Source organism: Coregonus clupeaformis, chromosome 10 (assembly GCF_020615455.1).
Source record: "Coregonus clupeaformis isolate EN_2021a chromosome 10, ASM2061545v1, whole genome shotgun sequence".
NCBI classification, from domain to species: domain Eukaryota; kingdom Metazoa; phylum Chordata; class Actinopteri; order Salmoniformes; family Salmonidae; genus Coregonus; species Coregonus clupeaformis.
Window position 1 is genome coordinate 16,377,899 of NC_059201.1, and position 27,609 is coordinate 16,405,507.

Below are 27,609 nucleotides of genomic sequence, written 5' to 3' on the forward strand. Positions count from 1 at the left end.
AACCTACCTGAATTTGTCCAATAGAAACTCGTTTTCGTTGCAAAACGCAACTGTTTGGACTAATGATCACACCCCTTGTATAAAAAGTCCAGCAACAGGCCATTTTAGCAGACAGAAGCGTGGTTGACGTCTACAAGGAAAATGTCTGGAAGTAAGTTCTACCACCTGACAGCAAAGCTACTTTCAGGAGAATTGTTTAATTTCTCGTCGCTTGAGGGTAAAGTGGTGCTGATCGAGAATGTGGCGTCTCTCTGAGGTACGACCACCAGGGATTACACCCAGATGAACGAGCTCCATGAACGGTACACCGACAAGGGGCTCGTGATTCTGGGGGTGCCCTGCAATCAATTCGGACATCAGGTAAGGCTGGGGGTGATGGATTTCTCAACTCTTAATATAGGGTAATAACTATTATTTCTGATCATAGCTCATCATCAATGCAAACTTGCAAGGTGCAGACCAGTCTCTACTCTGACCGGTTGGCAGGTGGAGTGTGGTGGGCAGGTGGAGCACAAATTAAACTGTTCTTGCTGTTGTTCAATTAACGTGTGTGTGTGTGACCTGTGCCTATTTGGACATTGTCCCACGCCAGATTCTATATTCCTCAATCCCAAATGAAGGGGAAATAACATGTGGGTTTCTTTCACGTTTATTGAGGGTTCTGGTTATGACTTTGGACAAGGGACTCATTTTGATAGACCACTTGAGGTCAAACATCAAACTTTGCCTGTATATGTTACATTCTTCCCACAATCTACTCCTGCAGGAGAACTGCAATAACGAAGAGATTCGGATGTCCTTGAAGTATGTCCGTCCGGGAAATGGCTTTGAGCCCAAGTTCCAGCTCCTTGAGAAAGTGGATGTGAACGGGAAGGACGCCCACCCCCTGTTTGTGTACCTAAAGGAGAAGCTGCCGTTCCCAAGCGACGAGCCCATGGCCTTAATGAATGACCCCAAGTGCATCATCTGGAGTCCCGTTGGCAGGAATGACATCGCCTGGAACTTTGAGAAGTTTCTCATCGGGCCAGACGGAGAGCCATTCAAGCGCTACAGCAGGAGATTCCTGACCAGCAACGTTGAGGGTGACATCAAGAAGCTTCTCAACATGGCAAACTAAACCGTCCAAGTGTTGTTCACACAGAGGCAATGGTGGGGAGTAGAAATCATGCCAATATGGGTGTGATTTGCATTTCTAAGTATAAAGTATTGTCACACCTTGCATGTATGGTCACACCTTGGAAAATGTCCTTGGCTGTAACTCAAAAGGCAACAACTGGACTTTCAACAGTTTACCGTTCAATAAATACTAACTCCTCCTCACAAGCTCTGTGTGACCGCAGCACAGCACCCATTATCTTTTCAAATCATGTGCCGTGCTCTCATGTGCAAAATGTTGCTGTGTTCTGAACTTTTATTAAATGAAGCCATCCTTTGAAACCACATCTTTTGTGAGGGGGATATCTGATGAAATATAAAAGTCTTAACATAACAGTTGCATTGGGCCCATGTAAAGCATGACCGTGTCTTAAAGTTGACCAAATAAATATTTTTTACTAAGAATCTTTGTATTTATTCTTGTCTCAGTCTGCATTGTATTTTACAGGAGTTTGGTGTGCGTAATGCTCAGGTCCAATGTGAACGTCTGGCTAAAATGTGGTGTAGGGTGAGGTTGCCCTTAGATGCTGATCTTGGGTCAGTTTTGCATTTCCCCCACTAATGGTTAAGTTTAGGATTGGGAGATGGGAAGCTGATTCTAGATTTGGACCCCAGAGCCAGAAATGTTGAGAGGGATTTTTCAGAATAGTGAGAGTAGCCAAACCAGGAAATATGCAAGTCATTCTGACAAGCAAAATCAGGCTTTTCCAGATCTGCAGTGAATAACTTCATTTTGAATTATTGAGACTGGACTATGTGTTTCACTAAAAAGGCAGTATTACTTGACCTGTTCTCCTCTCTGGAACACAGCCAAAACAGACTACCAGTGTGGCTGTGTGAACCAGCAGTAGACTTAGAATTGTTGAGCAATTTGATAGCATCATTCTGAGCGGCTTTATTCTGAACTGTATACTGTCTATTCTGAGGGGAGGGGGGGGGGGGGGTGTAATATTTGCTTACACACTTTTTGTTTAGTGATTCATTCTCAGCTACTCCAGGAAGTTTTGTTTAAAAAAACAAGGAAATGGATGCAATTTCAGGTTGATTGCCTAAGGATGTGGCGTAAGGATACCTTATGCACTTAGGCAATAATGTCTGTGATGCAATACCTCATAATTTTTTTCTATTAAACTGTTCTGGAAAGCAACTAGTCCAAACAATATATCATTTTAGGCTGCCAGTCTTTATTGTATTTCCAATCCAAATAATTCTCAATTAAAAACAAATATTGCAGATATTGGCAATATGATCAATATTACAACAGTTACATAACTATTTTTGAAATAGTGTGATTATTTACATCTATTCAAGATATTTGACAGCAAATTGAAGCTCAAATGGCTAAGTTGCTCATGAGGATTGTAAAGAAAAGCAACTAATCCAATCTGTTTTGGACAGCTGGGTGCCTTTTTCACTTGCTATAGAATAATATTACAGATATGGTGTAAAGCTTTTCTATTCATTGACATAAATATGGTTATATTAATATTGTAATCATCTCAGGAGGGCATAATCACAGAGGGACCAACCAGCAAATAGGACATCTGCAGTCCCAAAGACATTTACATGCTTTTGTGCCACATGGAAAAAGCACAGGACAAATGCCACAGAGCTAGAATTGATCTTACGGGAAATTCATCCATGAAGTAGTTATTGGCAGAGCCACTTATATAGCTCTGGTTAGTCGTATATTGTATCAACCTTTACAAGACACTTAGCAACGCAGTGAAATACTACGGAAGGGTGCTGAATCTGGTATCAGACACTGGTTCCTGACATGTATTGTGTTGCTGTCACCAGCCCCCCACAAGCTGAGCAGCTGTTACTGAAGACTACTAGTATTCAATGTGACACGTGTCAGTGAAGAATATAGAGCTACGTAGCAACAGTCCGACAGCAGATCGATTTATAGGAGTCCTTTTTCCATCCATTGACGAGCAAGATGTCATGTCATCATTATATATTTTATTTAACAGCTGATTGGTTGTCTGAGAGTCCATTGGTGGGAGGACACACATGGCTGCAGATGCCTGCAGTCCTAAACACACTGAAGATGCCTTTAAGTTATTGCTGTCCAAATTCTATTTGACAATGGATTGGAGACTTATCATGAACAGCAACAATTTCAAGTCTCATAAATTTAGCACCACTTTCATACATGTCAGATTTCAATGCAGGACTGTAATACCATACAGGACAGGTAGCCTAAGGACAAGCCATTGCTGGCAGTCGGAGGGTCCATTCAATCAGCAATCAAATATGCTTGAAAGTACTGCCATATTATCTGGAAATGTATGAGTGGTCAGGGCCTTGCCACATGTCATACATACAGATGTATTATTCCAGATGCAACTAAAGGAAAACGTAAAAGTGCTTCCTTTTTTAAACAGGTTGCAGGATTAAAAGGACGCTGTTGCCTTTGCGTAACGAGGGGGAGCAGCACATCTTTAGCAGGATGACACTTATGAGAGCGAGGGGTATGAGAGAGACAGCATTAGCATGCTGGGCTTAATAAAGAGCAGGCTATGGTCTGACAGAAGTCACGTCTCTGAAAATGAAGCCTCTGACACAGCTTATATCAAGGCACAGTAAACAGGACCTTAAGGGAACACCATCTACTGTGGACATGACCTGCAGGCCAACCCAGAGGCAGACTAGAATGAGGGGGCCTGTGTGTGTTTCTGTAGCAGAGGGAACACCTCCAGTGTGCCTTTCTGACTGGATCCATTCTTCACAGGAGGCAGAAGGTCACAGGATCCATCAGTGGCATGTGTTGAATTGTGTGTACATCTCAATGTTAAATACAAATTTGCATAAATTCACCGCTGCCATGGAGGGTTATCATCACAGACACAAATCAGAGACAACTCAAGGGCATGTTTCCCCTTTCCCACTGTCTGTCAATGCAGTTAGTACATTTCTTTACAATGTACAACTTAGAACGCTTTGGTAGAAACAAGATGTGGATTTGGCTTTTTTTTATTTTTTTGACTTTTCTAGTAGGTAACAGAAAAGTTTGAGTTAATAATACCTAAGCATTTTAGTGCACTTCTAACATTCTGTTCGTCCAGTGAGCGGATTCTTAGCCTTTTTATATTCCTCTTTATTTTTTTAACTAGTCAACTAGGTTTCACACATCAGCAGGCCACCGGCTCCAGGGAGGAAGTCTCTCGGGTCAAGCATCTAACAAGGCTTTTGGCTCTCGGTGACGATGTATGAGCAAAACAAAAAAACAAAGGGGTGACGGGTTGAGGGGAGTTAATAATATTGACTCAGAAGTCTTATGTCACTGAAGTAGCTTGGTGTGTGCATCAACAAAGTGTGTCTCATTTTTTTTGCTTCAGTGCGTGTCGTGTCCCTGAGCATCAGCGCTGCTCAGTTGGTATCCATGTGATCGTCGGCCTTAGCGCCCCCTAGAGGGGAAGAGGGCGGAGGCTTGGTGGGGGTGTCGCCCACATCTCTGCGTTGGTAAAATAGCACGTAGGCTGCTTTTGTCTGTGGAGGAGAGAGGGGATAGAGTTACACCACAGCAACACTGACACTCAACACCAAAGGACATAGTCAATGGAGAGCTCTCATCACTGCTGACATTCATTAATAAACACTGGACACATGGAACAACAAATAGCTCTAAGAAATTGGTAATAATGAGTCCCACAGACATTTTTATACATAATCAACATTTCAAAAAAGTAATACAGTGCATTCGGAAAGTATTCAGACACCTTTACTTTTTCCACATTGTTATGTTACAGCCTTATTCTAAAACGGATTACATTGTTTTTTTTCCTCATCAATCTACACACAACACCCCATAATGACAAAACAAAAAACAGGTTTTTAGAAAAAATACATACAAAACTGAAATATCACATTTACATAAGTATTCATATGCGGGAACTCCTTCAAGACTGTTGGAAAAGCATTCCAGGTGAAGCTGGTTGAGAGAATGCCAAGAGTGTGCAAAGCTGTCATTAAGGCAAAGGGTGTCTATTTGAAGAATCTCAAATATAAAATATATTTTGATTTGTTTAACACTTTTTTGGTTACTACATGACTCAATGTTTTTTCATAGTTTTGATGTCTTCACTATTATTCTACAATGTAGAAAATAGTCAAAATAAAGAAAAACCCTGGAATGAGTAGGTGTCCAAACTTTGGACTGGTACTGTATATTTTGTATCAATTTTAGAATAAGGCTGTAGCGTAACAAAATGTGGAAAAAGTCAAGGGGTCTGAATACTTTCCGGATGCGCTGTATACAGAGTTACACATGAATGTAAGGTTTGAAGTGGCTCACTCACCACAATCTGATCCTCCGAGGCAGCCGATACACTACTGTCATCAAAGTAATGCCATTTCCCATCAGCTTTGTTCTTGCCGTAGGCTGTGTCTGAAGGTACAAGATATTGGAGAAACATTAGAAAACTACATCATGGTCAGTGATGTCTAAAGTTGAGCTAGGATGAATAGCTGATAAACTGGTTTCCACTAGCAAATCAAATCAAATCCAATTGTATTGGTCACATGCGCCGAATACAACAGGTGCAGACATTACAGTGAAATGCTTACTTACAGCCCTTAACCAACAGTGCATTTATTTTAAACAAAAAAAGTAAGAATAAAACAACAACAAAAAAAAGTGTTGAGAAAAAAAGAGCAGAAGTAAAATAAAGTGACAGTAGGGAGGCTATATATACAGGGGGGTACCGTTGCAGAGTCAATGTGCGGGGGCACCGGCTAGTTGAGGTAGTTGAGGTAATATGTACATGTGGGTAGAGTTAAAGCAGGCCTGGTTAGTCACCACCAAACAAAAGCTTGGCCAAATTAAGTTGACACTACATGCCATGTAAGTGGGAACAAACAGTCTAAACACCGCTGACTGTTTTATAAACTGGAATTTGACCTGCTTCAGGTTACCAGGTACTAAAACAAATAGCTTTATCAGCAGATATTATTATGCAGATAGCAGGGCCAGTCCTTGCCGTTCTGCCGCCATGAGCAAGACTGTAAAACTTATCTAGGCCTTTATATCAGATAAATTAATTTAAGACAAATACTTTTTAAGGACCCGCAGACACCCTGGTGTAAGTCATTATCTAGGTCTAAGAGTCTGCATTAAGGATTGACCTGGGTGTTACTGGCAGAAGCAACCATTACTCACAGTGGCCTCCTCCCATTCCTCCATAGTGGTTGGAGACAGCAATGAGGTCATAAACATAGGGTCCGGCCTTTGGGTCACACACAAACTCAGACATGTTCAGGTCCCTATGTGGAAAGAGAAGACATGTCATCAGCAAAACCTACTACTACTACACATTACATACACACAATGACTTGGACTGACAGCTAAACACATAAGCACAGGGCTATACAGAAAGCCATGTTTTATTATATCAAGTGTGATTCATTTTGGACATGTCATCAACACTGAACCCAGTGTGGAGGATGGTGGTCAGCTAGCACTTCAGCTGATACATTGGTGCGAGAGGTGAGGTACAATAGATGGCTCTGTCGGTCTCAACCATCCTCAGTAAGCATGAGTCAGGTTCTTGGAAGCAGCAGGGCTTGTCTGGGTCAGTAACAATTAATTCTGCTTCCTGGTTCCTGCTGGCTAATGTGACTCAGTAGAGGTCAGTAAACACAGCACAGGGAGGCTCCCAGGCATTCAGCCAGACAACCCCCACACAGGTAGCTTTTATACAACAGTATTTCAAATGGCTTCTTGTCACAACCTGGGGAATAAACTGAGTATTCTGCTAATGGAAAATACATTAAAATGACACTGGTTTAGTTTAAAGGGCTTTTTGTGATTGTGAAATTCCCCTTGTAAAACAGTTATTACCCGATGTAACTATACTACAGATGCTATTTTTGTCTGTTGGAGCTTGACGTCAGTTTCTCTGACAGTTAAGACTTCTCAAATGTGACCAGGACTTCCTCAAACAGACAGAGACCTTGTGTATTGTACCCAATGATTTATTTAATTAATTAATTAATATATACAGTACCAGTCAAAAGTTTGGACACACCTACATATGTGTTATTTCATAGTTTTGATGTCTTCACTATTATTCTACAATGTAGAACATTTTAAAAATAAAGAAAAACCCTTGAATGAATAGGTGTGTCCAAACCTTTGACTGTTACTGTATATAATTTACAAACACATACCAGATTAAAGACAGGGGGCGCTGTTGGGATGGCAACGCGCCTCCATCTTGGAACACCCCCACTATTGTAAAAAATATTTTGGAAGCTATAGAAATGCGTTTATTAATGTCTACATTTGTTTTTGCCACATTTACTATTACAGACACCTTAACGCATACTTTTAACTTATATTATTTGAGCTAAACATAAAATAAATGAAAAAATCTTAAATCCATGTAATTCTGTCCTTGAAACATTTAATTGAAATAGTGTAGAATTCCATTTATTCCTATGGAGGACTGCTTCTTCTATGCCTCTCATTGGCCAATACATTGCATCAGCAATCCAGGGTTTCTATAAATCTAGCACACCAGCACCCTCTAGTGTAAAAGCTGTCAATTCCTTGGGTCCATAAAAGTTGACGACAAAATCAAAAGGATGCTTTCATAATTTGACCTCTCAAAATACAAAGAATAAAGAGCACAGACAATGTCCATCTCAATGTGAATCATTGATGATAAAAATATAGTATGTTCGTTAGAACTGTTCCACGTCTTGGCATAGTGCTGTCTGTACCTGACAGGGAAGTCCACCACCGTGTCCAGCTTGTCCCTCCAGCAGCGATTGTAGGAAAAACGCTTCAGGTGGACCACCAGGATGCGAGGCAAAGACCACAAGTCAAACTTCTTTGTGGCCTGTTGGTGCTTCTTACAGGTGGGGCAATACCTGTGTGAACATGTGAGGAATCATTGATTTCAGTAAAATATACAAACACAAAAACAGCATTAAAATTCACCACAGAACGTAGTGGTATCAACGACTTAGGGAGTTGAGTGCTAAGGGCTAGTGTATCTTGTTGAGCATGGCAGACAGTGCTGTAGTGGGGGTGGGTCTCACCATGGGTCGTGCTCTCCTAGCGTCTCCATGGTAGTGAAGAGGTCAATGCATTCCCTCAAAGCCACCGTGGCCTTCTTCTTCGGGGCCTGGAGCATGCTCTCATGCTTCTCATATGCCTACAGTACACATAGAGGATACAGGACTGAGTCACAGATGTACACACCGTACAGACATAGCCAGGTACACATCCTTTGAAATAATCAATTGTGTGACATTTTATCTGGTAACAATAATGTAAATGCCAAAGCCTGCCACCTACCCTCCAACGGAGACGTTTCTTTATCAGTGCCTAAATGTCCTTTTATCTACTGTACAGTTTTTGTGTTTATGCATATGTGTAAAGATGTACAATGAACAAAAACAAACGCAACAATTTCAAAGATTTTACTGAGTTACAGTTCATACAAGGAAATCAGTCAATTGAAATACATTAATTAGGCCCTAATCTATGGATTTTACATGACTGGGAATACACACATGCATCTGTTGGTCACAGATACAAAAAAAAAAAAAACAAGGAGGGGTGTGGATCAGAAAACCAGTCAATATCTGGTGTGACCACCATTTGCCTCATGCAGCGCGACATCTTCGCATAGAGTTGATCAGGCTGTTGATTGTGGCCTGTGGAATGTTCTCCCACTCCTTTTCAATTGCTTGGCGAAGTTGCTGGATATTGGCGGGAACTGGAACATGCTTTCGTACACGTCGATCAAGAGCATCCCAAACATCCTCAATGGGTGACATGTCTGGTGAGTATGCAGGCCATGAAAGAACTGGGACATTTTCAGTTTCCAGGAATTGTGTACAGATCCTTGTGACATGAGGCCGTGCATTATCATGCTGAAACATGAGGCAATAGGGGCGGATTAATAGCACAACAATGGGCCTCAGGATCTCGTCACGGTATAGCTGTGCATTCAAATTCCCATCGATAAAATGCAATTGTGTTTGTTGTCTGTAGCTTATGCCTATCCATACCATAACCCCACCGCCACCATGAAGTGCACACTTCTCCAGCATACCAGTGGTCATCAAAGGTGAGCATTTGCCCACAGATGTCGCATATGGAACATTTCTTGGGATCTTTTATTTCAGCCCATGAAACATGGGACCAACACTTTACATTTTGCATTTATATTTTTGTTCTGTGTATAATAACTGATACCAATAATTAGGGGTCGCGTTAATGCAGGATTCTGCATTTTTCAGACAGAAAAGGAAAGTTAAAAACGAAGAAAACATATCTTGCTGCGTTTTGTAAACTCTGATCTAAAATGCTTCTCATTGTAAATTCTGCTTGGCTCCAGTCAGGGTTCACTCCAAATCATGAATGTAAAAGGAGTACGGTAATTTCGCACTTCAGTTGCACTTCTCCACTCGGATGAAATATACACTATATATACACACAGTGCATTCGGAAAGTATTCAGACCTTCTCTTTTTCCACATTGTTACGTTACAGCCTTATTATAAAATGGATGTAAAACATTTTTTATCCTCAATCTACTCTCAATACCGCATAATGAAAAAGTGAAAACAGGTTTGTAGAAATGTTTGCAAATGTATTAAAATAAAACAAGTAAGTATTCAGACCCTTTGCTATGAGACAAAAAATTGAGCTCAGGTGCATCCTGTTTCCATTGATCATCCTCGAGATGTTTCTACAACTTGATTGTAGTCCACCTGTAGAGCTCAGACAGGATTGTGTCGAGGCACAGATCTGGGGAAAGGGACCAAACCATTTCTGCAGCACTGAAGGTCCCCAAGAACACAGTGGCCTCCATCATTCTTAAATGGAAGTTTGGAACCACCAACACACTTTCTAGCGCTGGCCGCCCGGCCAAACTGAGCAATCGGGGGAGAAGAGCCTTGGTCAGGGAGGTGACCAAGAACTCTATGGTCATTTTGACAGAGCTCCTCTGTGGAGATGGGAGAACCTTCCAGAAGGACAACCATCTCTGCAGCACTCCACCAATCAGGCCTTTATGGTAGAGTGGCCAGACGGAAGCCACTCCTCAGTAAAAGGCACATGACAGCCCGCTTGGAGTTTGCCAAAAGGCACCTAAAGGACTCTCAGACCATGAGAAAAAATATTCTCTGCTCTGATGAAACCAAGATTGAACTATTTGGCCTGAATGTCAAGTGTCAACTCTGGAGGAAACCTGGCACCATCCCTACGGTGAAGCATGGTTGTGGCATGATCATGCTGTGGGGATGTTTTTCAGCGTCAAGGACTGGGAGACTAGTCAGGATCGAGGGAAAGATGAACGGAGCAAAGTACAGAGAGTTCCTTGATGAAAACCTGCTCCAGAGTGCTCAGGACCTCAGACTGGGGCGAAAGTTCATCTTCCAACAGGACAACGACCCTAAGCACATAGCAAAGACAACACAGGAGTTGCTTCGGGACAAGTCTCGGAATGTCCTTGAGTGGCCCAGCCAGAGCCCAGACTTGAACATCTCTGGAGAGACCTGAAAATAGCTGTGCAGCGACGCTCCTCATCCAACCTGACAGCACTTGAGAGGATCTGCAAAGAAGAAACTCCCCAAATACAGGTGAGCCAAGCTTGTAGAGTCATACCAAGAAGACGAGGCTGTAATTGCTGCCAAAGGTGCTTCAACAAAAGTACTGAGTAAAAGGTTCTGAATACTTATGTAAATGTGATCTTTTTTTATTTTTGCTTTGTCATTATGGGGTACTGTGTGTAGATTGAGGAGGGGAAAAAATGTAATATGTTTTAGAATAAGGCTGTAACGTAACAAAATGTGGAAAACGTCAAGGGGTCTGAATACTTTCCGAATGCACTGTACACACAAAAGTATGTGGACACCCCTTCAAATTAGTGGATTCGGCTACTTCACTAAAATCGAGCACACAGCCATGCAATCTCTATAGACAAACATTGGCAGGAGAATGGCCTTACTGAAGAGCTCAGTGACATTCAACGTGGCACCATTATAGGATGCCACCTTTCCAACAAGTCAGTTCGTCAAATTTCTGCTCTGCTAGAGCTTCCCCTGTCAACTAAGTTCTGTTATTGTGAAGTGGAAAGGTCTAGGAGCAACAACGGCTCAGCCGCGAAGTAGAAGGCCACACAAGCTTACAGAACGGGACCGCCGAGTGCTGAAGCGCGTAAAAATAATCTGTCCTCTGTTGCAACTCTCCCTAACGAGTTCCAAACTGCCTCTGGAAGCATCGTCAGCACAATAACTATTCGTCAGTACCTTCATGAAATGGGTTTCCATGGCCGAGCAGCCACACATAAGTCTAAGATCACCATGCGCAATGCCAAGCGTCAGCTGGAGTCGTGTAAAGCTCGCCGCCAATGGACTCTGGAGCAGTGGAAACGCGTTCTCTGGAGTGATGAATCACACTTCACCATCTGGCAGTCCGACGGAAGAATGTGGGTTTGGAGGATGCCAGGAGAACAATACCTGCCTCAATGCATAGTGCCAACTGTAAAGTTTGATGGAGGAGGAATAATGGTCTGGGGCTGTTTTTCCATTGTTAGGCAATGGCCCTTACTTCCAGTGAAGGGAAACATTAAAAAAATTACTTTTACCCCTTTTTCGTGATATCCAATTGGTAGTTAGTCTTGTCCCATCTCTGCAACTCCCCTACGGACTCGGGAGAGGCTAAGGTCGAGAGCCATGCATCTTCTGAAACACGACCCTGCCAAGCTGCACTGCTTCTTTGACACACTGCTCACTTAACCCGGAAGCCAGCCGCACCAACGTGTCGGAGGAAACACCGTCCAACTGGCGACCGAAGTCAGCTTGCAGGCGCCCGGCCCACCACAAGGAGTCGCTAGAGCGCGATGGGACAAGGAAATCCCTGCCGGCCAAATCCTCACCTAACCCGGACGACGTTGGGAAGGCCCTTTCCTGTTTCAGCATGACAATGCCCCAGTGCACAAAGCGAGGTTTGTCGAAATCGGTGTGGAAGAACTTGACTGGCCTGCACAGAGCCCTGACCTCAACCCCATCAAACAACTTTGGGATGAATTGGAATGCGGACTGCGAGCCAGGCCTAATCGCCCAACATCAGTGCCAGACCTCACTAATGCTCGTGGCTGAATGGAAGCAAGTCTCCGCAGCAATGTTCCAACATCTAGTGGAAAGCCTTCCCAGAAGAGTGAAGGCTGTTATAGCAGCAAAGGGGGGACCAACTCCATATCAATGCCCATGATTTTGGAATGAGATGGTCGACAAGCAGATATCCACATACTTTTAGTCATGTAGTGTATTTGCTCTCATCACTGGATCACCAGACAGCGCTCTGACTGATGTGTAGGCTACTTCTCTCCGGTATAGTTTTTGTCCAGTAGAAAGTTAAAATGCAAGATTAACTTTAAGCAAAACATTAGGAAAGGTCGCTGGCTACATTCTGTCCGTGATAAACAGAAATATGATGGCCATGCATTGTTTTCTGCAAAAACATCTTGCTTTTTCATCGTGAGCAATTTTACTTGTGGCTGCTAGCCAAATAGCATTGCACTTTGTCTGTTGTCATCTGATGTTGTACTAACATATTTAGTGTTTAGAAAAACTATAGTTCACACCTCGTATCTCTCTCAAAAAAAAAAAGTACTTTCAATATAAAACAATGATTTATTGATTGTCTGCATATTGAAAAGGCAGATGATAATAGATTGTAATGTATTATCGATGAAGCCAAAGAAAATACTGTACCATGTTTGACGATCATTGTTTTTAGTGTATCAAAACTCTATAGGAGCGGTCCACAATGTTTTTTGTATTGTCAATTATTCTATAATTGCAGAGTGACACTATTACATTTTTCAAACTAACTCCTCCAAAAAAGGCTTTGGGTCAACCTGATCAAGTCAACTGATAGTGTACTGACCTCTGCTTCCTGATCGTCGTAACACACTTTCTTTGAGTCCGAGTCCCAGTCGATCGCCACTGTGGAATGTGCTACGGAGGAGATAAGGTGCTTTGGTCAGCTCGCAACTCACATCTAAAGCCTGTTCTCTAATGGCAATTCAACAAACATTTTAATCACCCGGGACTTTTGAAAAATACGTTTCCACTTTTATTTTCAAGCTGTTTTTTTCTCTTTTAACTGGTTGAAGCACTCAAAAGTCAAATGTGAGACTGAATACTAACTATTGAGTTTGAGGACGTTTCCGTCGCAAGGCAGTGGACTGATGTTGGCCGTTCCATAAGAGTTGACCATGCTGAAGGAGAAAAGTTTGGCCGGGGTGCTGGAGCACGGTTTGATTTTAGGGCCATTCTCCAGGTCTGAGGTTTCCTCCTCCTCTGACTGGCCGTTCTCTGGCTCCGGACTCACCTGTTGATCCATGGCCTCCTCCTCACCTGGAACCAACACACAAGTGGGAAATCACACAAGCCATGTCAGACCGTGGCAATGAAATACGGCACTTCTACATGAATGAAAAACTAAAAATGTGCTTGGTACACAATCATCATGGGATTATAAAGAAACCAATAGGTGTACGAGATGAATGGCGCCAGAGAAGATGGCTGCAGCATGTTAAATGTGCAACCAGAGGAAAGAAAACTCTAGACCACCTTTACTCCACACACAGAGACACGTACAAAGATCTCCCTCACCCTCCATTTGGCAAATCTGACCATTACTCTATCCTCCTGATTCCTGCTTATAAGCAAAAACAAAAGCAGCAGTGACTCGGTTAATAAGGAAGTGGTCAGATGACGCAGATGCTAAGCTACAGGACTTTTTTGCTAGCACAGACTGGAATATGTTCCGGGATTCTTCCGATAGCATTGAGGAGTACACCACAACAGTCACCGGCTTCATCAATAAGTGCATCGATAACGTCGTCCCCACAGTGACCGTACGTACATACCCCAACCAGAAGCCATGGATTACAGGCAACATCCGCACTGAGCTAAAGGGTAGAGCTGCCGCTTTCAAGGAGATTGACTCTAACCTGGACGCTTATAAGAAATCCCGCTATGCCCTCCAACGAAACATCAAACAGGCAGAGTCAATACAGGACTAAGATTGAATCGTACTACACCAGCTCTGACGCTCATCGGATGTGGCAGGGCTTGAAAACTATTACAGACTACAAAGGGAAGCACAGCCGCGAGCTGCCCATTGACACAAGCCTACCAGACGAGCTAAATCACTTCTATGCTCGCTTCGAGGCAAGCAACACTGAAGCATGCATGAGAGCATCAGCTGTTTCCGGATGACAATGTGATCACGCTCTCCATAGCCGATGTGAGTAAGACTTTTAAGCAGGTCAACATTCACAAGGCCAGACGGATTACCAGGACGTGTACTCCGAGCATGCGCTGACCAACTGGCAAGTGTCTTCACTGATATTTTCAACATGTCCCTGATTGAGTCTGTAATACCAACATGTTTCAAGCAGACCACCATAGTCCCCGTGCCCAAGTACACTAAGATAACCTGCCTAAATGACTACCGACCCGTAGCACTCACGTCTGTAGCCATGAAGTGCTTTGAAAGGCTGGTCATGGCTCACAACACCATTATCCCAGAAACCCTACACCCACCCAGGCATACCGCCCCAACAGATCCACAGATGATGCAATCTCTATTGCACTCCACACTGCCCTTTCCCACCTGGACAAGAGGAACACCTACGTGAGAATGCTATTAATTGACTACAGCTCAGCGTTCAACACCATAGTGCCCTCAAAGCTCATCACTAAGCTAAGGACTCTAGGACTAAACACCTCCCTCCTCAACTGGATCCTAGACTTCCTGACTGGCCGCTCCCAGGTGGTAAGGGTAGGTAACAACACATCTGCCACGCTGATCCTCAACACGGGGCCCCTCAGGGGTGCGTGCTCAGTCCCCTCCTGTACTCCCTGTTCACCCATGACTGCATGGCCAGGCACGACTCCAACACCATCATTAAGTTTGCCGACGACACAACAGTGGTAGGCCTGATCACCGACAATGATGAGACAGCCTATAGGGAGGTCAGAGACCTGGCTGTGTGGAGCCAGGATAACAACCTCTCCCTCAACGTGATCAAGACAAAAGGAGATGATTGTGGACTACAGGAAAAAAAAGAGGACTGAGCATGCCCCCATTCTCATCGACGGGGCTGTAGTGGAACAGGTTGAGAGCTTCAAGTTCATTGGTGTCCACATCACCAACAAACTATCATGGTCCAAACACACCAAGACAGTCGTGAAGAGGGCACGACAAAGCCTATTTCCTCAAAAAGTTCTACAGCTGCACCATCGAGAGCATCCTGACTGGTTGCATCACTGCCTGGTATGGCAACTACTCGGCCTCCGACCGCAAGGCACTACAGAGGGTAGTGCGTACGTCCCAGTACATCACTGGGGCCAAGCTTCCTGCCATCCAGGACCTCTATACCAGGCAGTGTCAGAGGAAGGCCCTAAAAATGGTCAAAGACTCCAGCCACCCTAGTCATAGACTGTTCTCTCAGCTAACGCACGGCAAGCGGTACCGGAGCGCCAAGTCTAGGTCCAAAAGGCTTCTTAACAGCTTCTACCCCCAAGCCATGTGGTCCTCTGTAGCTCAGCTGGTAGAGCACGGCGCTTGTAACGCCAAGGTAGTGGGTTCGATCCCCGGGACCACCCATACACAAAAAATAAAAAATAAAAATGTATGCACGCATGACTAAGTCGCTTTGGATAAAAGCGTCTGCTAAATGGCATATTATATTTTTTATAAGACTCCTGAACAGCTAATCATGGCTACCCAGACTATTTGCATTGCACCCCCCACCCCCTCTTTTACACTGCTGCTACTCTGTTTATTATCAATGCATAGTCACTAACTCTACCCACATGTACATATTACCTCAATTACCTTGTCTAACCTGTGCCCCCGCACATTGACTCTGTACCGGTACCCCCTGTATATAGCCTCCCTACTGTTATTTTATTTGACTGCTGCTCTTTAATTATTTGCTATTTTTTACTTAACACTTTATTTGTATTTTCTTAAAACTGCATTGTTGGTTAAGTAAGCATTTCACTGTAAGGTCTACACCTGTTGTATTTGATTTGAGTAACCGTGCTGCCTTTAGACAGCCCTGGAGCACTCCAGTCCGTGTTGTTGCTTACCCTCACACACCCCGTTCCCGTTGGATGTTCCTGAGTGGTTGCTGCTGTTGCTGGAGCTGCAGGATGCCCCGTCTGACAGGGGGCTTCCACTCCCACTCACTGCAGTGTTGTGATTGGAGGATGTTGCTGAGCACTCTGCTGCCTGGCTGCAGCTGGCGGAGGAGGCAGAGGCGGAGGCTGAGGCCCTCCCCTCACCAGTGGAGCTCTGAGAGCGCGTCACGTAGCGCCTGGGTCAGGAAACAGTTGGTCAATATCGTACATGTTAAAAGGCCCAATGCAGCTGTTTTTATATCAATATAAAATCATTTTTGGGTAACAAATTAAGTACCTTACTATAATAGACTTCCATAAAAATGGCCAAAAATTGCTTTTTGGCAAAAATCATTTTCTCAAGCAAGAATTTTGCTAGGACTGTGCCACATGTGCAAAGCTCACATTTCGCACATAACTACATGTTAAATATCTCAAGTCTGTGTGGGTTATACTGTACATATGAACACAAGTAGAAACAAAAGCAGGCCCACAGACACTGTACCCACCCGATCCTCTCCAGCACCTTCTCGTAGAGCATGTCAATGGCTAGGTTCTGCCGGGGCACAGTGATGAGCAGGGGCTGGCCAAACAGCATGGTGCCCGTGGAGCCACCTGTGTGCTTGGAGTGGCGCTCCCTGAAGTACACAGGCAGGTTCATACTCTCCCCATCCTCCTCCGCCACCTCATACCTGGAGAATGATACAGTAGCATACTTGGGGTGTTCTTTTTTTTCACCATTTGAACATCTTGTATATGTTGAGTATTTATAGTGTTTACTGTGTGGTTATTCTGTAAACTCCTGGCTAACAATAAAGAGACTGATGTCTGCTCATACCCAACCACTGTTCAATATGTTATCTTCCAGTGCAAGAGAAGGGACAAGGCTTACACAAAGATGTCATCCTTCTCCATGATTTGGTTGAGGCCATCGTCTCGTCTGTAGATCTTGTGGAACCGGTGATTGTAAACATCAGCCACCACCATCTAGGAGGACAAGAGGAAGCATTTATGGCAGGGGTCCCCAATTACATTCAGCCGTGGGACGATTTATCCTTGAGCGAATGGTCGGGGGGGCCAGAACATAGTTTAAATAATTTGTATGCTGAAAATTGACTGCAAGAATCCCAAACAGATATAGTATTTGACAAAAATGTAATAATTTCAAACCTTCCAGTTGGATGCGATCACATATGCATGGGAATACTTGAGGACAGATTTTCTCAATTAAAATCCCTTTGAACCCATTTCCTGGGGATTTCACAGTCTCATGTCCAATAATTAATCAATGTTTTCCTCAGAAAACACAGGGCACCCAAATAAAATCACTCGTGGGCTGAATTTGGCCCGCGGGCCACTATTCGGGAACCGTGATTTTTGGTTCTCTCAACTGGAGCAACTTTATCAGACCCGTCAGTGGGGAAAAACGTTATCCTCACAACTGAAAATAGTCTCACCAGAAACCGCTACAACGTATAAAATGATCTACACATTTATTTTATCAAGTCATCAACAAAATGTCATCATGAGCACACACCCATAAAGTACATGGTGCAAATGCTGTAAAAAGAGTCCAAAAGTAAAATGGCCCTTATTCAGCACATAAAGCTCTCACATTCTCAGCAGGGATTCCAGAGAGCCGCGACAAGGCGCTGCACAGGTCTGTCACTGAGCCAAGCTTGGGGACCACCACTCGGTACTGGGGAAGAGAAGGAGAGATGCACAGGGAGAGAATATATATTTTTACTTCTGTCTACATTGATGTTATGACCTCAGTCGGTGAACCGTGGCCCACTCTGAAATTGAAGACAGCACAGCAGCTTGTACAAAGACCACTGTTTCTAGGTCCCCATTGAGAGTGGTCTGGTTTTGATAAACATCTCAATGCCTCCCGAGTATGCAAATGTTTTATTTACATTGCAGACAATATTGCCACCTCTAAATCAAGAAAATGTTCTATGTACACAAATACTGTATTCTAATGAAATTCAACTAGCCCAGGTTGAGCCTAATGAATGGTTTGTCTGAGGCTGTGCTTAAGATTGTTATTATAACGACAGTGTATCTACATGGAGGGGTAAAAGCAGCGCCCATCCAGTGTGTGTGTTACCTGCGTGGGTCTGGACTGGGGATCGATACGGACCAAGAACACCTCCATGGTGCGGTCCTTCTTCATGGGCAGAGGCAGTGTGAGGTAGCAGAATGGGTCAAAGGTCACAGAGACCTTAGCACACTCTGGACACACCAGAGTGGATTTGAACAGGCCATGGAATATGTCCACAATTATTGAGTCATTGCGCAGGCGATGGTTAGTCCAGGCTTCCTTAGCTACAATCTGTTATTCAGAAGAAGAAAATCAGATTTGTACAGAGGTGATATTTTGCAGTGTGAGTGTGTGTGTGTGTGTGTACCTCGTCTTTCCGGCCCCCTGCATCCTGCAGGGCCAGGTAAGGCTTCTTTTTAACGCGGTTCAGGTCTTCGTGGAGCCCGTCCATCAGGAAGGCCAGCAGCTCCTGGGAGTCCTGCTGCTGGTACCCTGAAAACTGGGGGGCGAAGCGGCCCACTTGGGTCTGGGATAGAGGGAGAACACAGGGTGGAGGTTAGAAGACTGTGCAGCTTGTCAATCACGCATGTATTAAAGTAATTGTGACAGAGTTCAATGCTCATTGCTTTGTCTGCAATGAGTTTGTAAGTCAGTAACTGACTAAGAAACTCCATAGAGTTTAATTGGAGAAATCTACTGGTCAAAAATAATGTGAGGAAGGTGCACTACAAGAGGACAACAATCGCAGTAGCCTATAGAAATTCAGTCTTCTGTATCTGTGACGCTGCTTACTTTAAAGGTGCGGGGGGCCACGTAGCTGCTGCGGCTGAGCCACATCTGCTTGACCAGGTCTGCGTAGGCCTCTGCAATCTCCCCCCTCATTCCTAATGGATTCTCCCGGTTGATTTCCGCCTCATACTGGTCATCTAGGAAGTATTCCGTGAGAGGGGACGCGTTGCTCAGGCACTGCAACAAAACAGTGAGGTGAGTAAGGGGGAAATATATGTTCAAAGTGTGAGTGAGTAAGTGAGTGAGTGGTACCTGGAGGGCAGAGTTCATGAAGCAGGTGTTGCCTAGGTTACTGAGACCACAGAGGCCAGGTTGGGATGGTGACTCTCTGTAGTTGTAGGAGGAGCTGTATGAATTGTAACCTCCCAATCTGTAGAAACAGTAAGGCTGAGTCCAGTGTATAACAGAGCAAACATGAATGGATTGTATAAATATTCCTAAACATAAATGGTACTCCATTGAACTAGTCTGACTAACTATATTGTGGCATAGTGACGAAATCACAGTGTGCTTGCCTATTGCCAGAGGAGGTGCTGTTGTTCAGTGTACTGCCAGAGTTGCTGCTGCTGTCCCCATTGGTTATTGTTGAGGAGATGGTTGCCGACGAGTTGGAGGAGAGCTTTGGGGAGGTAGTGAAATTTCTGGATGTGGCCGTACTGGATCTAAATAACAGGAAATGGACAACTTACTGGACAAGTTTCAGACATTTCGCGCAACCAGACATAGTACATTTGGATTAAAATGGCTTAATTGCCACAAAGTCCTAGAACAGAGCAAGGGTAACCATAGACCGATTAACTTACTTTGGATGGGAGGCTTGTCTGGGCCACGTGCCGTCCTCGTTCTTGCATTCGATCACGAGCACCTGTGTGGGCAACAAGCCAGTGAGAGCCGTGTCACTATAACTAACCTCAGCTGAACCCAGCTAGCCCCGTACAATCTTCCTGATCTCGTAAACATACATAAATGTATGTAAGCTTGCGAGACACGGATGGTAGTACGAGGCTAGAACCCAGGTGACCTCAACAACAACTATCATAACATAATCAATTAGCAGTTAATCACTGCTGGGTAACAAAACATAACCTCTGACATTAGGAATGTTGTGATCCCTGATGGGCCTAATGGTTATCAAATATAGCTGCAATTTCAACTATTGGGAGGAACAACCAATGAGATAAGTGATTACCGTAAGTATATAAACGTGACACCATTGCAGCTTCCCCTTAAAAAGATTCAAGTGTAACCCCTGTGCTGTGTGTCTAATGAAGACAGAGCCAGTGGTCAAAGGGTCTAGCGCTAACTGTGTGTGGCCTAGCAGTGAGTGAGCTGAAGTGGGGTGTTGGGGTAGAGTGTGTACTCTACCTGGCCTTGGAAGAGACCAGCATCCTGCACAGTGCTGTCTGGCTTGTTTAGCTGCTCGTACGTGTTGCTCATGTACTTATTCCACAGTCGAGTCTCCTTCCCCGTTGGGATCTCAAATAGCGACCGCATCTCCTTCTCTATAGTGTCTGGACAGGGCACATGCATAATATTAAGCTAATCAAAAGTCGGAAGTGGCTGAATATGATACATACAGTGGGGAGAACAAGTATTTGATACACTGCCGATTTTGCAGGTTTTCCTACTTACAAAGCATGTAGAGGTCTGTAATTTTTATCATAGGTACACTTCAACTGTGAGAGATGGAATCTAAAACAAAAATCCAGAAAATCACATTGTATGATTTTTAAGTAATTAATTTGCATTTTATTGCATGACATAAGTATTTGATCACCTACCAACCAGTAAGAATTGCGGCTCTCACAGACCTGTTAGTTTTTCTTTAAGAAGCCCTCCTGTTCTCCACTCATTACCTGTATTAACTGCACCTGTTTGAACTCGTTACCTGTATAAAAGACACCTGTCCACACACTCAATCAAACAGACTCCAACCTCTCCACAATGGCCAAGACCAGAGAGCTGTGTAAGGACATCAGGGATAAAATTGTAGACCTGCACAAGGCTGGGATGGGCTACAGGACAATAGGCAAGCAGCTTGGCGAGAAGGCAACAACTGTTGGCGCAATTATTAGAAATTGGAAGAAGTTCAAGATGACGGTCAATCACCCTCGGTCTGGTGCTCCATGCAAGATCTCACCTCGTGGGCATCACCCTCGGTCTGGTGCTCCATGCATGATCTCACCTCGTGGGGCATCAATAATCATGAGGAAGGTGAGGGATCAGCCCAGAACTACACGGCAGGACCTGGTCAATGACCTGAAGAGAGCTGGGACCACAGTCTCAAAGAAAACCATTAGTAACACACTACGCCGTCATGGATTAAAATCCTGCAGCGCACGCAAGGTCCCCCTGCTCAAGCCAGCGCATGTCCAGGCCAGGTAGCTTAGTGGTTAAGAGCGATGTGCCAGTAACCGATAGGTCGCTGGTTCTAATCCCCAAGCCGACTAAGTGAAAAATCTGTTGATGTGCCCTTGAGCAAGGCACTTAACCCTAATTGCTCCTGTAAGTCGCTCTGGATAAGAGCGTCTGCTAAATGACCCCCAAAAAAAAAAAAAAAAAAGGTTTGCCTTTTGACCTTCTGGATGATCCAGAGGAGGAATGGGAGAAGGTCATGTGGTCTGATGAGACAAAAATAGAGCTTTTTGGTCTAAACTCCACTCGCTGTGTTTGGAGGAAGAAGAAGGATGAGTACAACACCAAGAACACCATCCCTACTGTGAAGCATGGAGGTGGAAACATCATTCTTTGGGGATGCTTTTCTGCAAAGGGGACAGGACGACTACACCGTATTGAGGGGAGGATGGATGGGGCCATGTATCGCGAGATCTTGGCCAACAACCTCCTTCCCTCAGTAAGAGCATTGAAGATGGGTCGTGGCTGGGTCTTCCAGCATGACAACGACCCGAAACACACAGCCAGGGCAACTAAGGAGTGGCTCCGTAAGAAGCATCTCAAGGTCCTGGAGTGGCCTAGCCAGTCTCCAGACCTGAACCCAATAGAAAATCTTTGGAGGGAGCTGAAAGTCCGTATTGCCCAGCGACAGCCCCGAAACCTAAAGGATCTGGAGAAGGTCTGTATGGAGGAGTGGGCCAAAATCCCTGCTGCAGTGTGTGCAAACCTGGTCAAGACCTACAGGAAACGTATGATCTCTGTAATTGCAAAAAAGGTTCCTGTACCAAATATTAAGTTCTGCTTTTCTGATGTATCAAATACTTATGTCATGCAATAAAATGCAAATTAATTACTTAGAAATCATACAATGTGATTTTCTGGATTTTTGTTTTAGATTCCATCTCTCACAGTTGAAGTGTACGTATGATAAAATTACAGACCTCTACATGCTTTGTAAGTAGGAAAACCTGCAAAATCAGCAGCGTATCAAATACTTGTTCTCCCCACTGTATCTAGTTAATTCACGTGTCAGTTTGCTCTCTGGCCCACAGTACAGTAAACCCCCTTTACCTATAGTGTCAGCTTTGCTGAAATGACGTGTGACCACATTGTCCATGTTGTCATTCTCACACAAGTTTAGCTCCAACAGATAGACCTCGACTTTACAGTGCTTGACAAACATGCCATGTTCAACCACCTATGGAGAGAAAGAGCAAGGTTAGAGAGAGACTAAAGCAAAAGGGTGAAAATATTTGTTAAAGATAATAGCATCACCTTTCTGACGATGGGCCGCTGGCCCTCAAGGCAACCATACCAGCAGACAAGCTTGTTCCAAGCCTCAGTGGGCACAAGGACATAGTCCAGCTCATCTATAAGGTGCTCCTTCAGGATCTGGGTCTCATGGTCTGAGAAGAAATAGAGTAAAGGTAAGTTATGACATCAAGTATTTAGAGTGAGCAAGTATTTAGAGTGCTTGTTTATAACTAGTTGTGTACTTATTAGAATCAGAGAAAAGAAAACACATTATAGGCATACTCGCAGATTAAGATTTAACCATGTGAAATTTTGTGTAAGAATGTGTCAGTGAATATGATGCCTGCATTACCTGAGAACAGGCCTGAGTTGTCAACAGGGCCGGGATAGAGACTGTGCTCTCCAACATTGTACATATCCCAACTGTCAAATCCCACATACTTCTTCCACTGCTTAAACCACCTGCTATCAATCAGAAACCTGCAAAAAGTAGTGCCTTGGTAAGAAACTGTATTGTGAGGAATGAGGATGACAACTTGCAAGTTAAAATGGAATACACATGGATAAAAGTAATAATATATAATAATAAATGCCATTTAGCAGACATTTTTATCCAAAGCGACTTAGTCACGCGTGCATAGATTTTATGTATGGGTGGTCCTGGGAATCAAACCCACTACTCTGGCGTTACAAGCGCCATGCTCTACCAACTGAGCTACAAAGGACCTTGCATGCAGACAACTTGTACCACTAGTTCCTACATTATGTCTACCAATGTTAGTATTCACTTATTTGGAGTATTTCTCCATCTCTCAACATAGACTGAACAAAAATATAAATGCAACATGTAGTGTTGGTCCCATGTTTCATGAGCTGAAATAAATGATCCCAGAAATGTCGCCAAACCCACTGGCTCCAGGTCATCTATAAAATCACTGCTAGGCAAACCCCCCCGTCTTATCTTAGCTCACTGGTCACCATAGCAACACCCACCCGTAGTCTGCGCTCCAGCAGGTATATCTCACTGGTCATCCCCAAAGCCAACACCTCCTTTGGCTGCCATTCCTTCCAGTTCTCTGCTGCCAATGACTGGAACGAACTGCAAAAATCTCTGAAGCTGGAGACACTTATCTCCCTCACTAACTTTAAGCATCAGTTGTCAGAGCAGCTTACCGATCACTGCACCTGTACACAGCCCATCTGTAATTAGTCCATCCAACTACCTCATCCCCATATTGTTATTTATTTTGCTAATTTGCACCCCAGTATCTCTATTTGCACATCTATCATTCCAGTGTTAATACGAAATTGTAACTATTTTGCACTATGGTCTATTTATTGCCTTACCTCCATAATTTACTACATTCGCACACACTGTATATATATTTTCTGTTGTATTTTTGACTATGTTTTGTTTACCCCATATGTAACTCTGTGTTGTTTTTATCACACTGCTTTGCTTTATCTTGGCCAGGTCGCAGTTGTAAATGAGAACTTGTTCTCAGCTGGCTTACCTGGTTAAATAAAGGTTAAATAAAATTTTAAAAAAATACACACCAAAAGTGTTTCTCTCTCAAATTCTGTGCACACATTTCAATTTGTTTACATCCCTGTTAGTGAGCATTTCTCCTTTGCCAAGATAATCCATCCACCTGACAGGTGTGGCATATCAAGAAGCTGATTAAACAGCATGATTATTACACAGATGCACCTTGTGCTGGGGACAATAATAAAAGGCCACTCTAAAATGTGCAGTTGTCACACAACACAATGCCACTGATGTCTCAAGGTTTGAGGGAGCATGTAATTGGCATGATGACTGCATGAATGTCCACCAGAGCTGTTGCCAGAATTGAATGTTCATTTCTCTACCATACGCTGCCTCCATCGTCATTTTAGAGAGTTTGGCGGTACGTCCAACCAGCCTCACAACCACGTCTAACTACGCCAGCCCAGATCCTCCACATCCGGCTTCTTCACCTGCGGGGCGTCTGAGACCAGCCACCCTGTGGGTTTGCACAACTGAAGAATTTCTGCACAAAACTGTCAGAAACCGTCTCAGGGAAGCTCATCTGCATGCTCGTCACCCTCACCAGGGTCTTACCTGACTGCAGTTCGGCGTCGTAACCGACTACAGTGGGCAAATGCTCACCTTCGATGGCGGCTGGCACGCTGGAGAACTGTGCTGTTCACGGATGAATCCCGGTTTCAACTGTACCGGACAGACGGCAGACAGCGTGTAGGGCGTCGTGTGGGAGAGCGGTTTGCTGATGTCAACCTTGTGAACAGAGTGCCCCATGGTGGCGGTGGGGTTATGGTATGGGCAGGCATAAGCTACGGACAACCAACACAATTGCATTTTATCGATGGCAATTTGAATGCACAGCGATACCGTGACGAGATCCTGAGGCCCATTTTCGTGCCATTCATCTACCGCCATCACCTCATGTTTCAGCATGATAATGCATGGCTGCATGTCGCAAGGATCTGTTCACAATTCCTGGAAGCTGAAAATGTCCCAGTTCTTCCATACTCACCAGACATGTCACCCATTGAGCATGTTTGGGATGCTCTGGATCGACATGTACGACAGCATGTTCCAGTTACTGCCAATATACAGCAACTTCGCGCAGCCATAGAAGAGTGGGACAACATTCCACAGGCCACAATCAACAGCCTGATCAACTCTATGTGATAGAGATGTGTCCCACTCCATGAGGAAAATGGTGCTCACACCAGATACTGACTGGTTTTCTGATCCACACCCCTACCTTTTTTAAGGCATCTGTGACCAACATATGCATATCTGTATTCCCAATCATGTGAAATCCATAGATTAGGGCCTAATAAATTTATTTCAATTGACTTATTTCCTTATTATGAACTGTAACTCAGTAGAATATTTTAAATTGTTGCTTGTCAAGTTTATATTTTTCAAAACAACTCCAAAACAAAACCTTCTTGTGCTCTAGGTCACATTCACATATAGTAACAGTGAGCTAGGATGTCTTAATCTCAAGTAAGAATATCTTCCACTGCATAAACTTGTTAGCAGGATTTCACATGGTCCAAAGTCCAGGCAGTGGGAAACTTTATTTGTAAGTAACTCCCTTATTAGAATAGAAAAAATTATCAAGTGACTAAATTAGCTAGGCTACTTCAACATGAGACTTAGGTCAAAAATCAGCAAACTAGTCAGTCAGATAGCCATAGGCCAATAGCTGCCAATTTCTGCCCAGCTGACATTACCCTGTTCAGACAGGCTGAGAGGCCAAAACAATGCAAGTTGTCTGGAGCCTTGCCCCAGGTGCATATCAAACTTGTCATCGATCCCAACTAAAATGATTGTTTACTTCAGCTTTACTAACATTTTGTGAATTCATCTAGCTAACGTTAGATCTAAACATCATAACATTACATGACCCGGCAGCCTACTTTCTCAACTCAAGACAACTGGTACGGTAGTGCCTTTGTGGTTAGCCTAGCTCTAGCTGAGCCCATTGGTTGTTTCCCCTCCCTTGTTGGTCAGTACTGATTTTGCTAACTAACGTTAGCAAAATAGATACAGGAACAGTTTGGTTTCCAAAGTTAAAACCTTGTAAATATTTTGCCTGGAAACCTATATCTGAGAGGGCAAGTAGCTGGTTGTTATCCAGTTCCAATGACAAAGCATTAGCTAGCTAGCAAGATAGCAAGCTAACTAGCTAGCATTAATTCGCAGTCACTCCACTTTATTGTATTGAACAGGGGCCTTTTACTACACCTCGTCATGTCGTAGCTAGTTAGTCGGCTAGTACGCTAATGTGAGCAGACATGGCTAACTTGCGCAATACCTTGGCTTGCTAGTTAACTACCTTAGCTATTAACACGAACCTTAGCTATTAACTAAACACAGCTAGCTAACTAATACTACTACTACTACTGGTAGGTTGCAGTGGTCGAGAAACTAAATATTATCGGATGAGAAGACGTAGCTAAGATTAGCTTGTTCATGTCTGCCCTGGCCCAACTCCAAAAATCAAACCATTTCCTGTTCAATGGGAACCGGTTTACCAATCTGACGGGCCTATGCTATTGCTAGCTACTTTCAGTTCCCATGAACTGAAAGTAGATAGCTCGCTAGCATAGTAGCTATTATTGGCTAGCTATCTAGCTAGCTGCTAACGTTACATTCAAAACAACTTACCATTCGTCTCCCTTTCGTAGAGTTGTTTTGAGAAGTGTTCCGATACTCTGCTTTTGACTTTCGGTTGAAGGTGTCGGTATTTGAGCGGCTACCGGCTCCGGATCGGGGTCTGCCGCACTACCCGACTCGGGTCCGCCTCCCTCCGCCATCATGCAATAAGTGAGCCAGAGTCGTGAACGCGCGGTAGAAGAACCGCGGATGCACGAGCACCACTTCTTCTTCGTGTGGCTTTCCGGCTGACTAGACGCTATGTCGCGTATTGCTGCCTTTCACAAAAAGGACATTGCACCGCCATCTAACCCTATATAGGCACTGAGTGTACAAAACATTAATGTATTGTTTAGTGTTGTGTTGTGTAGAGGCTTGCTGGCATGCGTCAAACATTTTTTTGTTTTGTTTGCCCCACCAAGATTTACATGCTAAAATCGCCACTGCCCCCTTCAAACGCACAACTTTTGTCTTGCCCATTCTTGCTCTGAATGGCACACACACACAATCCTTCTCAATTGTCTCCAGGCTTAAACATCATTCTTTAAACTGTCTCCCCTTCATTTACACTGATCGAAGTGGAATAAACAGGTGATATCAATAAGGGTTCATATATTTCACCTGGACATCACTGG

The 27,609-nt window shown here is 44.0% G+C and overlaps 1 protein-coding gene and 1 pseudogene across 1 annotated transcript; one reads left to right on the forward strand and one right to left on the reverse strand.

The window, feature by feature from the left end:
- The first annotated feature begins 43 nt into the window (after nt 1-43).
- LOC121575222 lies at nt 44-1,560 on the forward strand (annotated as a pseudogene).
- Nucleotides 1,561-2,319: 759 nt separating this feature from the next.
- On the reverse strand, nt 2,320-27,174 carry LOC121575223 (ubiquitin carboxyl-terminal hydrolase 4-like). Its single transcript, XM_041888185.1, has 22 exons — nt 26,987-27,174; nt 23,153-23,280; nt 22,822-22,952; nt 22,618-22,744; nt 20,518-20,663; nt 19,956-20,017; nt 19,668-19,814; nt 19,405-19,522; nt 19,156-19,329; nt 18,731-18,889; nt 18,430-18,654; nt 17,935-18,018; nt 17,212-17,306; nt 16,829-17,011; nt 16,290-16,516; nt 13,332-13,541; nt 13,069-13,139; nt 8,206-8,321; nt 7,885-8,034; nt 6,320-6,423; nt 5,460-5,548; nt 2,320-4,650 (listed from the first exon to the last, which is right to left on the reverse strand). The coding sequence occupies exons 1-22, from the start codon at nt 27,136-27,138 to the stop codon at nt 4,531-4,533; spliced, it is 3,018 nt and encodes a 1,005-aa protein (XP_041744119.1). The 5' UTR covers nt 27,139-27,174; the 3' UTR covers nt 2,320-4,530.
- Nucleotides 27,175-27,609: the final 435 nt, after the last annotated feature.